Below are 16,835 nucleotides of genomic sequence, written 5' to 3' on the forward strand. Positions count from 1 at the left end.
AATAATTGCTGGGGACAGAGATTGATATTCAGCAATGACAGAGGAAGCCAATATTAACTGCCAATGTCCATAACATCATGTGTACTATAATCCATCAATCCACAGAAAAATATGCCCTGTAAATTGGTAATTTGTAACAACAGTATACTGTGGATAAAAAGTGATTCATGTCAGTATGGAACACTGCTTGGAAAAGCTGTGTAAATCATCAGAGGCAACCAGAGTGAATAAGATAAACTCTTTAAGGGAATGACTGTATTTTCCAACATATATGAGACAACCTGGCTCCTGCTGCTACCTGCTATCTTCATAACAATCTTTCTTCATTACAAAAGTGTCTCACTTTGAATTATAATTAGACAGCCACTTTATTTTTGGGGCTATATAATGAGCTGTTGGAAGTGAGAGTGACTCAAGTGAGCCTAACATTTATCACCCTCTGTCTTCAGGAACTGGGACTTGTGCCATCCTGGTCTGCCATGGTCCTTTTCAACCTGAGCAGTGACAACCCAGGACCCTTCATTCTGGTGGGGATCCCAGGCCTGGAGCAAGCCCATGTGTGGATTGGAATTCCCTTCTGTATCATCTATATTGTAGCCATTGTGGGAAACTGCATCCTTCTCCACCTAATCTTAGTGGAGCGTAGCCTTCACGAACCCATGTTCTTCTTTCTCTCCATGCTGGCCAAGACTGACCTCACCTTGTCCACAGCTGGTATTCCTAAAACACTGAGTATCTTTTGGCTTGGGGCTCGAGAGATCACATTCCCAGGGTGCCTCACACAAATGTTCTTCCTCCACTACAGCTTCGTCCTAGATTCAGCCATCCTGATGGCCATGGCATTTGACCGCTATGTGGCCATCTGCTCTCCCTTGAGATACAACACTATCTTGACCCCCAAGACCATCATCAAGATTGTGGTGGGAATCTCCTTTCGTAGTTTCTGCATCATCCTGCCTGATGTATTCTTGCTCATACGACTGCCTTTCTGTAGGACACGCATCATACCGCACACATACTGTGAGCACATAGGTGTTGCCCGGCTTGCCTGTGCGGACATCTCCATCAACATCTGGTATGGCTTTTGCATTCCCATCATGACAGTCATCTCAGATGTGATCCTCATTGCCGTTTCTTACACACTCATCCTCTGTGCTGTCTTCCGCCTCCCCTCCCAAGAAGCCCGCCAGAAGGCCCTGGGCACCTGTGGTTCCCATGTCTGTGTCATCCTCATGTTTTATACACCTGCCTTTTTCTCCATCCTTGCCCACCGCTTTGGACACAATGTCTCCCACACTTTCCACATCATGTTTGCCAACCTCTACATTGTTATCCCACCTGCACTCAACCCCATTGTTTATGGAATGAAGACCAAGCAGATCAGAGAGAAGGTCATCATTTTCTTTTCTATCAAGGGTACATTATGGAAATGTTAGGAGACATTGGAAAAGTTAGGAGAAGTTTTTAACATATATTAATGTGCAAGAATTTTTTTAAAAGGCAAATGTTATTTAAAGTAAGAATAGTCTACAAGTGATTTTGTGTTTTATGAATATGTCATGATTTATATGTAAGAAAGATTTTTGTATATTAAAATACTCCTTGATGACCTGATTATTTTTGGAATATGATACTGCACAGGATACAGTCTGGAAGAAGGAGGGGAAAACAGAGTGCTGAGTTAGTCTAAATAGAAAATATCAATAGCAATTCAGAAATTGAAATTTTCAGTTATGGAGAGAGAAAAATATGTGAAATCAGACAAAGACTTGAAAGAAAAGAGATTAAAACTGAAAATATTAAATTAGATTATTAGATGGATTTAGGAAATTTTAAATAATATATATTCTAATTATTGTCTATGTTATGCTTATGTATTTCACTTTAAATGTCCAATCCTTAGACACCAAAAGCCTTCTAGTACAAGTCTGTTATAAATAATGAGTTCTATCAGCATTGCTATAATAGGAATAAGAGAATATACTTATCAATGCCATGGTTTTTGGGAAGGGAGAGTAGCTTTTAGGCTCCAAGATATACTGATAAAGTTAACTTCAGAGATAGTGCTCAGGAAAAATGACCCCCTACAATAGCTAGAGATCTGAGAAGAGGGCTGGACTTCCTACAACCTTCCTACAATACATAGGTGAGAACTCAAGCCAATATGAAAGTAAAACAAAACAAAAAAACAACAACATTGGCTGCAAGACGTGTGGAGTTCTTATCTACAGAGTCTATTTCCTTCATTAAAAGACTCAATTGCAAAATACATTTCTTCGGTGAGGTTTGGGGATGAAAATGGGAAAACTACAGTAAAGTAATACATTCAAGGTAAGATGCACCCAAATGTCATAAGCATTAGAATCGAGAAGATACATGTTATAATCAAAGAAAGATGTGGAGTTCTTTCAATATGTGTTTTTTGAAAATTGTCTATTCAACCGGGAATTGCCTATTTAGTACCGAATATATTTTAAGTTTTGTCCTAAGCATTCAGGATTAATAATATGGAAGAGGCTCTGCTTTGCTTCTCTGGAGCTTATTTTCCAGGGAGAGTAACAAATAAGGAGCAAGAAAATAAATGTGTTACCTTCAAATAGTAATATAATCAATAGAAAAACAAAACCAAATATAATGATGGACTAAAACTTGATGAGAAAGACAATGGCAGAGAGAACAGCAGTACATGCAAAGGCCCTGGGGCTGAAAACAGCTTGACATGAGCTGAGGCCAAAAATAAGGTCTGTGTGGTCACAACAGAGTGAGGTGGGATAAGGCGTGAGGGATTAGGGGCAGGACCAGATCCTGGGGGACTGGAATCATCCAGACATCATTTTTAGAAGAGGAAACTGAAACTCTTAGAGTGAAATGACTTTTCCAAGGCACATGGCAAGGGAGTCATAAATGTGGAGCTAGAAAAGAATCTGCTAAGTCCTATTGATATTCCCACTGAACATAACATACCTTACTCATGTGAAAACAGACTCCAGAGGAAGGTAAAAAAAAAAATTATCTATGAGAATCAGAGGCAGTTTTTATTGTTTTTGTATGCTAAGCTATGTTCGACTTTTTGAGATCCCGTGGACTGCAGCCCTGCCAGGTTCTTTTGTTCATGGGACTTCCCAGGCAAGAATACTGGAGTGGGTTGCCATTGCCTTCTCTCAGGGATTGAGCCCTGGTCTCCTGCATCATCAGGCAGATTCTTTACCACGGAGCCGCCTGGAAAGCCCATTATTGTTTTTGTGAACTGTATTTATCTTCAATTAAGCCACAGTTGACTAAGTGAGTATTCTGTATTTTTGTGCCAGCTTGCTAAAAATGCTGTTGGATATCAAAAGAGATGAGCTCTTATTCTTCTGGTTATTTACATCTCACTGAGAACATGGATTTTTCCAAGAGATGATATTTTTAAAAATTTACTGATGGAAAAGTAAATAAATAGAGACTGAGCTGGGATAATTTAAAAATACATACTTCTTTCATCCTGGTAGGAACTGGAATCTGTGGTTATTCACTGACATGCACGAATGGCTCCCTTGGAAGCTTAATGACCCAGAAAAAACAACAAAGGAAGTGACTGTTTCCCTTTCCTTCTCCAGCCCTCTATCTTTGAGCTAGTTATCTATTATAACTTTTCTAGCCTTCTCAGGAGAGTTTCTTTATTTCTATGACTTTATGGCCTCTTTGCTGATAACTCTGTATCTTAGTTTTCATATGTAATCTTTCTGATGAATTTCAGTGCTTTCTTACCTCATAGGGTCAGTACCAATATTAAAAGCAAAATGTAAGTGAGTGTGCTTTGCAGATTGTAAACCATCATTCTAATGTTAGCTGTTCAATATTTCCACTAATTACCACTAACATTCTCATGTCAGACTCATCCTATTCAAACCCAAGCTCATCAGTGTAATGTAAAATCCTCCCCTTTACTGTTTATAAGAGGAGAAAACTGGTTAAACCCTGATTTGCTCTTCCTTTAAGTTTAAATTTACTGTCCTAGCTGCTAATGTCTCTTTCTGATGAGGTTGGTTATAAATATTCTATTCCATGTCAGACCATAAATGAAATTACATGTTTTGGTTTGGATGAAAAAAGAATAATTATACAAAAATTATCAGGTGACTGTCTCACACATAAGTTGCCTTGTCCTGTATCCATTCCTTTCTGCAAATTCCCATCTCTTATATTAAAGATGTCTAAAACTAGCACAACATTGTAAGCCAATAGAGGCATTAGTTATTTTATCTTCCTACACTCAGAATTTAGAACTGGACTCTACAAATTATTTAGTTGCTAGGCTATATTTGACTCTTTTGTGACCCCATAGACTATAGCCCACCAAAACTCCCTGTCCATGGGATTTTCCAGGCAAGAATACTGGAGTGAGTTACCATGCCCTCCTCCAGGGGATCTTCCTGACCCAGGGATCAAACCCACAGTTTCTGCATTGGTAGGCAGATTCTTTACAGGAAGCCCACTCCACAAATAGTAAGAATTGATAAATGTGTTCCTGACACCTTTAATAACTTAGATTATTAAATTTACAAATGGTTTATTTCATATTTTCAATAGAATTCACAAAGTCCATGTTATATGAAAGGAAATACATATAAACAGGGAGTAGAGACATTGAGCAAGTACACAACCTGCTAAAATCAAGAGGCATATAATTTAGTAAAAGGAGTAAATCACATAAATAAGTACCTTACTCAGATAATCTTATGTATCACAAGGTACCACAATGATTAGGCTAAAGTGCTAGGAAAGCATAAAGAAGCAAACTCAGTTAATTGGAGTCAAAGACAGCTTCCTGGAAGATTTCTGTAACTGTCTTAAAGGAGAGTTCATTTCTGTGATTGCCTTAAGGAACACAAAGAAGGTGAACCTCAAGGATAAGGAGAATTGGATGTCCCTGACAGAAGGGATGGTCTAAGCCTGCATGGGAAACCATTTGTTCCAATATTTGCAAGGGCAAATTGGTGGAGGCATCATCCCTAGCGGTGATACATTGCTCAGGGGCTGTAGGGGTTGTGCAGTGAGAAATATGGGAGCTTATAAACTAGCCTTCAGTGGATGTAGGGAACTGACTGGAGTATCAGCAAATGAAGAATAGTCCTGTAGCTTGATGCTATAATCAGTATTTGAAAATTAAAAATCAGTCATACATTTTCTACTTCCTTTTGCAACCTAGTTGAGAGTTAAGCATAGGACTCAGATGGATATAGAAATGTGAGCTTTATTTTTGGTAGTGTTGGGTTCAAGAATATGGTGTGACTATATATTCAGACTGGCTTTTACTGTTTTATCTCCAAGTCTAAACTTGGGAGGACACACCAAGAATGAGTCAGAATTCACAGAACAATAATTCTAGCTCAGTTGGCTGCAGAATCACAAATGTGGATGTACATATATGAAGATACATGTAGAGAAAGACCTCTGGATCAGTTCTTCTCAAAATGTCAGTGAGGAGTCACCACTTTTTTAATGCCCCCAAACTGTAGATTAATACTTTTGTTAAATACAATAAAATTAATTAGTAGAAAATTTTTAAATGTGTTGAATATACAAGCCTTGTTTTATTATTATATTCAAAAGGCATAAGATGTATTACAATGCATAAAACCAGAATAGACAGAGGAAAAAAATAAAGAACTTACAGAAATTGTACACATTGTTTCTTGAAAGAATGCATACAGGTGACTAATGTAGATAACAAATTATTTCATGAGATTTTGCCATTCTGCAACTCTAGTTAAATGAAATTTATAAGTGAAAACCGAAAGCCTTATATTAAAAGCCGATATATACCTTTTGAAGCAATGCCATGTATGCTGCTGCTGCTGCTGCTAAGTTGCTTCAGTCGTGTCTGACTGTGCGACCCCATAGACGGAAGGCCACCGGGCTCCCCCGTCCCTGGGATTCTCCAGGCAAGAACACTGGAGTGGGTTGCCATTTCCTTCTCCAATGCATGAAAGTGAAAAGTGAAAGTGAAGTCGCTCAGTCGTCTCCAACTCTTAGAGACCCCATGGACTGCAGCCTACCAGGCTCCGCTGTCCATGGGATTTTCCAGGCAAGAGTACTGGAGTGGGGTGCCATTGCCTTCTCCAAATGCCATGTATATCAATATTTAAAATTTTAATGTATCAAATGAGCTTACACTGATTTTGCTAATTTATCTAACAGGTTTGATTGATGACAATACTACTTCTAGGAAATAATTTCTGTTTAAATCATATTTTGTGTGTTGGTTTGATTAGTTATTTTGCTAATATAAATAGAAAACCTATCTGACAAAGGTTTATTACGTAAAATGGCAGAGATAATTTTAAAGCAATGACACCACTATAATTACATTTGCTTATCTTTTATTTATTTATTCCAGCAAAGCTATGCTTTCATTTTATCTTCAGTTTTATTAGTAGCCAGTTTGAATAATTTATCCTAAACTTTACAGTTGAATTCAAATGATCTTTCAGTTTAAAGAGTAATTTCTGAATTTCTGGAATTTCCTATGTTCCTGGAGTTTCTTATGTTGGATTTTGTTTTGATAAAAAAATAAAATTCAAAACATTCTATTAAATGTATTATTCAGTGACAGTCTTTGTAAATGTGCAATATATAGCTCATAACTTATTGAAAATTATTGTTACTTTAAGGATATGTCACAACATTCTGGAGACATTTTGACCTCCAAAATTTCTAACTTCCATATTTGCCTCTAAAACTTACCTACTATTAGAAAGTATGTTGCATAAAAGCATTAGGATGTTAATATTGCCATAGAGAGTCAAGTTAAAAAAAATCTGTCTATCCAATTTAATTCCTTAAGAAATGGGACCAAAAGGTCATCTTATGGTAATGAAGATCCTATATGTGAGACAGCAAAAGAGGCACAGATATAAAGAACAGACTTTTGGACTCTGTGGGAGAAGGCGAGGGTAGAGTGATTTGAAAAAATAGCATTGAAACATGTATATTACCATACGTGAAATAGATTACCAGACTAAGTTCGATGCATGAAACAGGGCACTCAAAGCTGGTGCACTGGGACAATCCAGAGGGATGGGATGAGGAGGGAGGTGGGAGGGGGTTCGGGATGGGGACACATGTACACCCGTGGCTCATTCATGTCAATGTATGACAAAAATTACCACAATATTGTAAAGTAATTAACATCCAATTAAAATAAATAAATATATATATATTTTAAAAAAGGTCATCTTCTTTTGCAGAAATAATGAAAGTTCATTCCATAGTTCAAACATCTTAATAGAGCTTTTCACTATAATAACCATCATTCCTCATAGGCAGAAACTTGTTTTTGATCAGCTTCCATACTATCTATCACAAAATAAAGAGAATAACCTTGAATTTAACACAGTAAGTTTTATACAGTTCCTTATTCTGATTATCTAAATACATCATTCAGCTTAGCTTTTATTTTCCCTAGCAAGCCTTTACGTTTACATTCTGATGTAATTAAGCTCATTAATCTTCCTAGCTACACCAGTGTGTTTACCCATAACTACACTGTTTCTATCAGTCAGTTCAGTCTCTCAGTCGTATCTGACTCTTTGTGGCCACATGGACTGCAGCATGCCAGGTTTCTCTGTCCATCACCAACTCCTGGAGCTTGCCCAAACTCATGTCCACCCGAGCTGGTGATGCCATCCAACCGTCTCATCCTCTGTCATTCCCTTCTCCTCCAGCCTTCAATCTTTCCCAGCATCAGGGTCTTTTCTAATGAGTCGGTTCTTCACATCAGGTGGGCAAAGAGTTGGAGTTTCAGCTTCAGCATCAGTCCTTCTAATGAATATTCAGGACTGATTTCCTTTAGGATTGACTGGTTGGATCTCCTTGCAGTCCAAGGGCCTCTCAAGAGTCTTCTCCAACACCACAGTTCAAAAGCATCAATTCTTCAGTGCTCAGCTTTCTTTATAGTCCAACTCTCACATCCATACATGACTACTGGAAAAACATAGACAGACCTTTGTTGGCAAAGTAATGTCTCTTCTTTTTAATATGCTGGCTGTCTAGGTTGGTCATAGCTTTTCTTCCAAGGAGCAAGTGTCTTCTAATTTCATGGCTGCAGTCACCATCTGCAGTGATTTTGGAGCCCCCCAAAATAAAGTCCCTCATTGTTTCCACTCTTTCCCCATCTATTTGCCTTGAAGTGATGGGGCCGGATGCCATGATCTTAGTTTTCTGAATGCTGAGTGTTTTTTTAAGCCAAGTTTTTACTCTCATCTTTCACTTTCATCAAGAGTCTCTTTAGTTCTTTGCCTTCTGCCATAAGGGTGGTGTCATCTGCATATCTGAGGTTATTGATATTTCTCCCAGCAATCTTGATTCCAGCTTGTACTTCATCCAGCCTGGCATTTCGCATGATGTACCCTGCACATAAGTTAAATAAGCAGGATGACAATGTACAGCCTTGACATACTCCTTTCCCCATTTGGAACCAGTCTGTTGTTCCATGTCCAATTCTAACTGTTGCTTCTTGACCTGCATACAGATTTCTTAGAAGGCAGGTTTCTATCAGGACGTATTTTTACACCAAGCTTAAACCCTAAACTACATATTGTATCCTTCATTCATAGCTTTACATACAGGTCTAAGTTGGTTGTATTTGTCAGCAAGAATGCTAAAAAAATAATTATTCCTTCACATCAGTTCAGTTCAGTTCAGTCACTCAGTCATGTCCGACTCCTCACGACCCCATGAACTGCAGCACGCCAGACCTTCCTGTCCATCACCAACTCCTGGAGTCCACCCAAACCCATGTCCATTGAGTCAATGATGCCATCCAACCATCTCATCCTCTGTTGTCCCCTTCTCCTCCTGCCCTCAATTCCAATGAGGTGGAATTGAGGTGGCCAATTGAAGTTGGCCAATTGATGCGGCCAACTTCGCATCAGGTGGCCAAAATATTGGAGTTTCAGCTTCAACATCAGTCCTTCCAATGAACACCCGGGACTGATCTCCTTTAGGATGGACTGGTTGGATCTCCTTGCGATCCAAGGGAGTCTCAAGAGTCTTCTCCAACACCACAGTTCAAAAGCATCAATTCTTCTCAGCTTTCTTTATATTCCAACTCTCACATCCATACATGACCACTGGAAAAGCCATAGCCTTGACTAGACGGACCTTTGTTGGTAAAGAAATGTTTCTGCTTTTTAATATGCTGTCTAGGTTGGTCATAACTTTCCTTCACATCACTTTCATATTTAAATCACACATAAAATAATTATCATGCTGGTAATATTTGTATATTCAAGTTGCAATTATAAAAGAAAAATTTGCCGGCTTTACTTGTCCTGTGATTTGGACTTCCATATCATTAAACTCTTAAATATATGAGATTACGTTGTATTGACAAAAGGGGAAAAAGCAGGTGCTCTCACAAGTAGTGAAGTTTGGATTCCTCACTCAGAAGTCCTGTCTCCTTTACACAGTGGGCTTGTTATTTACGGTTTCTGGGCCATAACTTAGTAACTGCTTTCAGACACTCCAGGTTAGAATATGTATGAACATGTTCCACAAGGAAAAGACCTAACATGAAATGACTTTTCTGGAATAAAAAAAAAAACCACAACTACAGTAGTATATATTTTTTATTTTTGATAAACTATGAATTTTTTCTGTGATGGTATAAACACAAAATAATTTTATGCAAACTAAAAGCAAATATAAACTGTACATGAGATATTGTGAAATGCCTTTTATTACTTCATTCTATTAGGGTTACCTAGGTGGAGTTAGTGGTAAAGAACCCTCCTGCCCATGCAGGAGACATAAGAGACGCTGGTTCCATCTCTGGGTTGGGAAGATCCCCTGGAGGAGGGCATGACAACCCATTCAAGTATTCTTGCCTGGAAAATTCCATGGACAGAGGATCCTGGCAGGCTACAATCTATAGGGTCACAAAGAGTTGGACACAACTGAAGCAACTTAGCAAGTACTACAGTTATGTACCTCTGAATGGAAGGATGCATTTTTTTGAGGAGGGGAAACATTATGAAACTAATAATGTTTATTATTAGAGTCCAAAAGTGATGTGGATCCAACAGAGTTTTTCCTCAGGATGACTCTAAGCCACATAGCCTTGAGTAATGCTATATTAATGAAAAGGGAAAGGGAAAGGGAAGTCGCCCAGTCGTGTCTGACTCTTTGCAACCCCATGGACTGTAGCCTACCGGATTCCTCCGTCCATGGGATTTTCCGGGCAAAGGTAGTGGAATGCATTGCCATTTCTCCTTAATTAAATCACCCTACTGGGTGATTTACTCCTGTTACTTTTATCTTCACAACCACTTCTTTGGGAAGATACACCAACCACCACAGCACAAAGGAAAGAAATCAAGATCAGAAGATCTAAGAAACTTCTTCAAGGCTACTTAACAGTGGAATTTTATTCAAGCCAGGTCTGCCTGATTCAAAAGCCCAGCCTCTTTCCATTCAGCTGGTATGTCTCTTTTTAGGAGTAAGGCAGAAACAATGCTAAATCAAAACGACTATCCTTGTCCATTTCTAGATGACAACTAGGCTTGGCTTTTTTGTAGAGCATAGCTCATCTCCATCTGAGTTTGCTGCTGCTTGTCCAATGGGTTTTCAGAGACCTCTCTGCTCAGTCTCTACCTTTGCCCAGGTTCTGAACGTGTGGGGCATATAAACCTGGGGACCAGGAAAGTCAGCGGAGATGATTACAAATTTCTGCTAATTCCTCATTAACACCTCACAGCTGTGACTAGCAGGTTCTCAATCCCTGTAGGGGCTCAGGGTCCATGGCCCTCTGAGGGGCACAGAGAAGAAATTCATAAGTCCTTCTTATCCCCACCTGTTCTCTCCCAGGCTGACCATAGGAGCATCTTTGGAATCTCCTAGGTTCTGGATGTGCTGACTGCTGAATTGATAAGCTGGAGCAGCAGGGACTGAAGAAGTGTTGGGTAGAGGGAGGCTGGGTGCCTGTTCCTCATCTTTAACCTCTCTTTCACAACAAAGAGGTAAGAGAGCCCTGTTCCATCAGTAGCATGAATTCATCAGCCAAGATCAGTCACATCCTAGAAAGAGTTAGGGGACCCTTGAAAAGGTGTCTTTATCCCCTAAGGCAATGGCAACCTACTCCAGTACTCCTGCCTGGAAAATTCCATGGGGAGCCTGGAGGCTCAGCCTCCACTGAGGAGCCTGGTAGGCTACAGTCCATGGGGTTGCAAAGAGTCGGACACGACTAAGCAACTTCATTTTCACTTTCAAGCCCAATACTGAAAAGTCCCACTAAACTGCCCATCCTGGAGGAGATGCTTCCAGAAGCCCCTCAGTTTTGGTGGAAATGAGGTGTTCAGACTTTTTCTCAGAGAACAACTTTGGGATGCACAGGAGAGTACCGTGCAGCAGGCCAGTGGGGACATCAAGTTTGAGAACTGGGACTAAGGCACCACCACTCCCTTTCTCCTGCTCACCATTCCTGAGCCAGAATAAAGTGAAAATGTGGAGGTGAGGGACAAGGAGTTGGATTAGAAGACAATGCTGTCGTATTCCTCATTTATTTAGAAATGGTCTTGTATTCAACCTCCTTTGCTTGGGTCTGCTATTGGCAAAGGATTTTTTTTTTTCCTTTGGTCTAATCAGATCAAATCTGAATCCTTCAGTCTCCTTTTAGCTGCCCTCCACCCCCTTACTGCCTTTTTTTCTAGACTTAAGACCATTCTACTTTCAAATAGCCTTAGTTCAGTCCCTGCTCACCTTATCTTTTTAAGATTTGATAAAGGACGTTTTGTCAGATTGTGAAATTAAGAACTAAGAATGCAGTAGAAAGGACCATGAGAAGAATGGATTCCAAGAGTTACAAGAGGGTTAAGGATAAAAATATCAGTAGTGCTTAACATACGCTGGGCATTTACTGTGTTTAAGCTACTACTGTACCTTATGTTATTGCTTTATATATGTTAATTATTATCCCTGGTTTAGAAACAAAGAAACTGAAGCATAGAGAAGTTGAGTATTTTGTTTAAAGTCAGAAAGCTTTTGTGTGGCAGTATGAGGATTGGAGACTGGGTAATCTGGCCTCAGGGTAATGAATCTCTGTGCTCAAGTGGGAATAAAGAGAAGCAAGGAAAATGTGTTTTTCTCTCACTCTTATCTCCTCATAAATCAGGAAGGGGATTACAAACTGTTTAAAGGAAGTTTCAGAGTGATTAATCAATTCACTCCCAAATCATATAAGAAAACTGAGACTCGATACATGTTGTTTGAATTAATTTCTTGAACTCTTTTGCACTCTGCTTTCTTTTTTTCTTAATGATTCCTGCTACACTTTATATGTTTTTTGATTTTCTACCCTTTGCTGGAGGGAATACCCTGTTATAACTTGGCGATGAGGAGGAGGACTTGGCAGGAAAAGTAGAGCAGGCAGATGGAGGCTAAGAAGGGTGCAGCTGTGCCTGTAGAGAACCCAACACAGAGCAGAGGCTGAGGCTAGAGGATGGGAGTAGGGGGAGTCCCCCACTTCCTCTTCTTCCCCTTCACTTAGCCCATGAAAATATATTAAAAGGGTAGAAGTGTGGGCTGTAGATGGAATGGTGTCTTTGGGATTTTTTCCAAGAGGAAGTGGGCTAGTAGGGCCCACAGATCCTAAGTATAGGACTTTCTTATAGGGCTCCCATCTGGGAATGGATTGTGCTTGCTTTGTGGTTTTGTGAGAGATGTTCTTAGGCCCTGAGGGAGTTGACATCCTCCTTCCCTTGTCAAGGCTGAGAATGCCCTGTGGGTCCTGGCAGAAGTTTTCCAGGATCTAAAGGAGCCACCATATCAGTTCACTTCAGTTCAATTCAGCTTGGAGTTTCAGCTTCAATGTCAGTCCTTCCAATGTCAGTCCTGAATAGGACTGACTTCCTTTAGGATGGACTGGTTGGATCTCCTTGCAGTCCAAGGGACTCTCAAGAGTCTTCTTCAACACCACAGTTCAAAAGCATCAATTCTTCGGTGCTCAGCTTTCTTTATAGTCCAACTCTCACGTCCATACATGACTACTAGAAAAAACAGAGCTTTGACTAGATAGACCTTTGTTGGCAAAGTAATGTCTCTGCTTTTTAATATGCTGTCTAGGTTGGTCATAACTCATCTTCCAAGGAGGAAGCATCTTTTAATTTCATGGCTGCAGTCACCATCTGCAAGGATTTTGCTGCTGCTGCTGCTGCTGCTAAGTCGCTTCAGTCGTGTCCGACTCTGTGCGACCCCATAGACGGCAGCCCACCAGGCTCCCTGTCCCTGGGATTCTCCAGGCAAGAACACTGGAGTGGGTTGCCATTTCCTTCTCCAATGCATGAAAGTGAAAAAATAAAGTGAAGTCGCTCAGTCGTGTCCGACTCCTAGCGACCCCATAGACTGCAGCCCTTCAGGCCCCTCTGTCCATGGGATTTTCCAGGCAAGAGTACTGGAGTGGGGTGCCATTGCCTTCTCCAGCAAGGATTTTGGAGCCCCTCAAAATAAAGTATGTCACTGTTTCCATTGTTCCGCATCTATTTGCCATGAAGTCATGGGACTACCCCATAGTAAGAAGTAAAATGAATCCTCGTGACTTGGCAAAGCCTCATCTTCCGGGAGAAATCTCTGGTTTATACACAGCCAAGAGTTCCATGTGGGAAAGTCTAGCCTGGTTTCTCACCTGCCTCTAATCTGCAGGAGTCAGTGTGGGGATGTGAGAGAATGTCCAAGAGGCATATTGCAGAGAAAGCTAGAGCAAACACAAATGGTGTGGAGCTTGACAGCTTTGCCCAGGGTTAAACCTTATTCTCTGCTAACCTGATTGAAACTCCTCAGTCCCAGGACCAGGTTAAGATACCAGTTACTATGTCTCATAAAATTGGGTATGAGAGGGTGTAAATTGGCCTCAGTCAGAACACGGAAAACCCAAGCCTGGCTCCTTCTTCTAGATTGTTCTTTACCCACTTAAACCCAAGTAAGTAAAATCCTCCTCCCTCCACTATTCTAACGTGACTACTAGTTGCCATGTGGCATCTGATCCTGGTCCCTTCCCCTACAGCTCAACCTTGATGCTCTGCCGTGTCCTCAGTGAGATCAGAACTTCCTCAGACTGAGTTTCTGTACAACCAGAGGATGTCCCCCTGGACAAGGGACAGAAGAAAGAAGAACCACAAAGCAGAATCAGGGGATGGATATCTTCCCTAGTCAAAGAAGAAATTAAGTTCCATGAGCCAGGTATATACAGTTATGGTACATCAGAGCTGGGAGTGGAGGGAGGGATGCCACAGGCCTTGGGCAGCTGGGAAAAAGTACTGGACAGACTTGGAGGACTGTGATGTTGGGAGAACAGGTCTGAGCTAATTGTGTCCTCTGGAAAAGGATCTAGGAAGATGAGTTTTATCTAAGCACTTGTCACTGAATGGAGTAGAAAATGGCCATTCCATGTTTCCTTCCTTCTGACTGATATCTCCCCCAGGATGGAGGGAGCATGGATGCTTAATCTCTTTAACATCAGTTAATATTAAAGGGACTAGGGTTAGATAACAGGAATGACTTTTTCTGGGATAGGTGATCAGGAAAAGCATATTCCAACATCTCCGTGAGCCTGGGCTGATGAAGAGAAGACTGTTGGAAGAGCATCATCTTTAGTCAGATGAGTTTCGCTTCAAATTCCAGTTCCTTTATGTACCAGATGTATGACTTGGAGTAAGTTTTTTAGCTTCTCAGAAACCGATTCCTTGATCCATCACACAGAGGGGAACATTGACAAACTCACAGACAATTAGGGAATTTGTAGGTTCAGTTCAGTTCAGTTCAGTCGCTCAGTCGTGTCTGACTCTTTGTGACCCCATGAATCGCAGCATGCCAGGCCTCCCCGTCCATCACCAACTCCTGGAGTTCACCCAGACTCATGTCCATCGAGTCAGTGATGCCATCCAGCCATCTCATCCTCTGTCGTGCCCTTTTCCGCCTGCCCCCAATCCCTCCCAGCATCAGAATCTTTTCCAATGAGTCAACTCTTAGCATGAGGTGGCCAATTAGTGTATGCCAAAGCCCTAGAACAGTGCCAGACACAAAGATAGCTCTCAGCAAATGCTGTAGCATCCTTAGTCCCCATCCTCACCTCCACCTGTCTAAAATCTCTGTATACTTGGTGATTACCTCGGAAAGATCTCTTTTGTTTCCTACAGTGACAGAGCCAAGTGGAACCAGGAGATGGAGCTGGATCCCACACTGCCTGTTCTCAACCAGACCTGGCTCAGCTTGGGGTCTGGGACCTTTGTCCTGCTGGGGGTACCTGGAATGGAGGCCTTGCATGCCTGGCTTTCTGTGCCTGTGTGCCTGCTGTACCTGGCAGCTCTGGTGGTCAACACCCTTCTACTGGGGCTGGTGGCAGCTGATAAAGCACTTCAGAGACCCATGTACCAGTTACTGGGGCTTCTGGCAGCAGCTGACTTGGTGCTGGCTACATCCACAGTGCGCAAAGCTCTGGCCGGGCTGTGGGGCCTGTCAGGTGAGATCTCCTTCCAGTCCTGCCTAGCCCAGCTCTTTGTTGCCCACGTGGCCTTCACTGCGGAGTCCTTGGTGCTGTTGGCCATGGCCATGGACCGCTACGTGGCCATATGCCAGCCTCTGCGATATGGGGCGCTGATGACTCTGCGTGTGGTAGGCATCATGGCTGTAGCTGCTGTGACCCGTGGGGCCTGTGTCATGGCACCCCCGGTGGCCCTGCTCCAGAGAACTGCCTTACTGTGGGCAGCGGGCCCTGCCCCACACCTACTGTGAGCACATGGGCATGGCTCGATTGGCCGGTGGCGACACATGCCCCAGTGTCTGGTACGGGCTGGCCACTGCACTGCTCTCTCCAGTCCTGGACCTAGGGCTCATAGGTGCTTCCTACGCCTTCGTCCTCCACGTGGTCTGTCACCTGCCCTCCCACAGCACCCGGCACAAGGCCCTGGGCACCTGCGGGGCCCCTGCCAGTGTCATAACCCTCTTCTACACACCCGCTCTCTTCTTCCTGGCTCACAGTTTTGGCCGCCATATGGTGCCCGACCACGTCTACATGTTCCTGGCTAACTTCTACGTGGTGGTGCCCCCTGCCCTCAACCCCATGGTCTACAGAGTTTGGACCCAGCAGATCGCTCAGAGGCTCAGGCACTTGTTTTGGCTCTGCTGGGCAGGACCAGTGAGGGATGTGGGCCCTGAGAGGGCCTCCCACAGGAGGCCTCCTGCTCACAGGAACAAATGAGCACCCTGTTTTCTGCAGCATTTTCCCTCAGTTGGTCAAGCTGGCCTGTTCTAACCAAGGCATTGCCATCATCTGCCACTAGGTGGCCCTATGCTCACCCCAGCCCTCTTCCCATAAAGGGAGAGCGCGTGGTACTGAGTGCACATTGAACTGACCTCTCCCTGCCTGAGTCTACGATGCCAAGACTATTCCTCCTCTCTCTAACTCTGTATGATTTCCATAGATGCATAGCATACGTTGGGCCTGGATTGTGGCAGACAGGGAGGCCTAGGACTCAGGCTGATCATCAGGGTCTTGTCTTTTTCTATCATTCTATCCAGCCAGAACCAGATAAATGAAAGAAAGGTGGCTCTGAATAGGGCCTGTGTACACGGTGTGACACTGAGCAGGAACTCTGTGTTGACTGAAGGGATGAAGACAGGGGAAGCTGGGGAAATGTCACAATAGGAATAAAATAGAGCTCAGCTCTGGAAACTGACACAGTTTCTGACCTGGGTGATTCATATCTAAATCTTGAGAGACATTGTCTCTGGGAGCGGAAGGGAATGGACAATACTGTGGCTGTCTCCCTAAGGTGTTCCCTAACTTTACTCAGAGGCTT

At 42.3% G+C, this 16,835-nt stretch overlaps 2 protein-coding genes across 2 annotated transcripts; both read left to right on the forward strand.

The window, feature by feature from the left end:
• The first annotated feature begins 467 nt into the window (after positions 1 to 467).
• On the forward strand, positions 468 to 1,494 carry LOC133261273 (olfactory receptor 52H1-like). The gene has a single exon (XM_061439776.1). The coding sequence runs from the start codon at positions 480 to 482 to the stop codon at positions 1,434 to 1,436; it is 957 nt and encodes a 318-aa protein (XP_061295760.1). The 5' UTR covers positions 468 to 479; the 3' UTR covers positions 1,437 to 1,494.
• A 9,039-nt stretch (positions 1,495 to 10,533) lies between these two features.
• LOC133226745 (olfactory receptor 52B2-like) lies at positions 10,534 to 16,202 on the forward strand. The gene is made up of 4 exons (XM_061380620.1): positions 10,534 to 11,003; positions 14,042 to 14,217; positions 14,551 to 14,688; positions 15,174 to 16,202. Exons 3-4 carry the CDS (start codon positions 14,636 to 14,638, stop codon positions 15,766 to 15,768), a joined length of 648 nt encoding a protein of 215 aa, XP_061236604.1. The 5' UTR covers positions 10,534 to 11,003; positions 14,042 to 14,217; positions 14,551 to 14,635; the 3' UTR covers positions 15,769 to 16,202.
• Positions 16,203 to 16,835: the final 633 nt, after the last annotated feature.

Source organism: Bos javanicus, chromosome 15 (genome assembly GCF_032452875.1).
Source record: "Bos javanicus breed banteng chromosome 15, ARS-OSU_banteng_1.0, whole genome shotgun sequence".
Lineage (NCBI taxonomy): Eukaryota > Metazoa > Chordata > Mammalia > Artiodactyla > Bovidae > Bos > Bos javanicus.

Bases quoted from the DNA above. Each gene is read 5' to 3' on its own strand.
- LOC133261273 (XM_061439776.1), top strand. From the start codon at position 480: ATGGTCCTTTTCAACCTGAGCAGTGACAACCCAGGACCCTTCATTCTG.
- LOC133226745 (XM_061380620.1), top strand. From the start codon at position 14,636: ATGAGTTTCGCTTCAAATTCCAGTTCCTTTATGTACCAGATGTATGAC. The intron at 14,689-15,173 runs GTAAGTTTTTTA...TGTTTCCTACAG, and splicing joins TACCAGATGTATGACTTGGA to TGACAGAGCCAAGTGGAACC.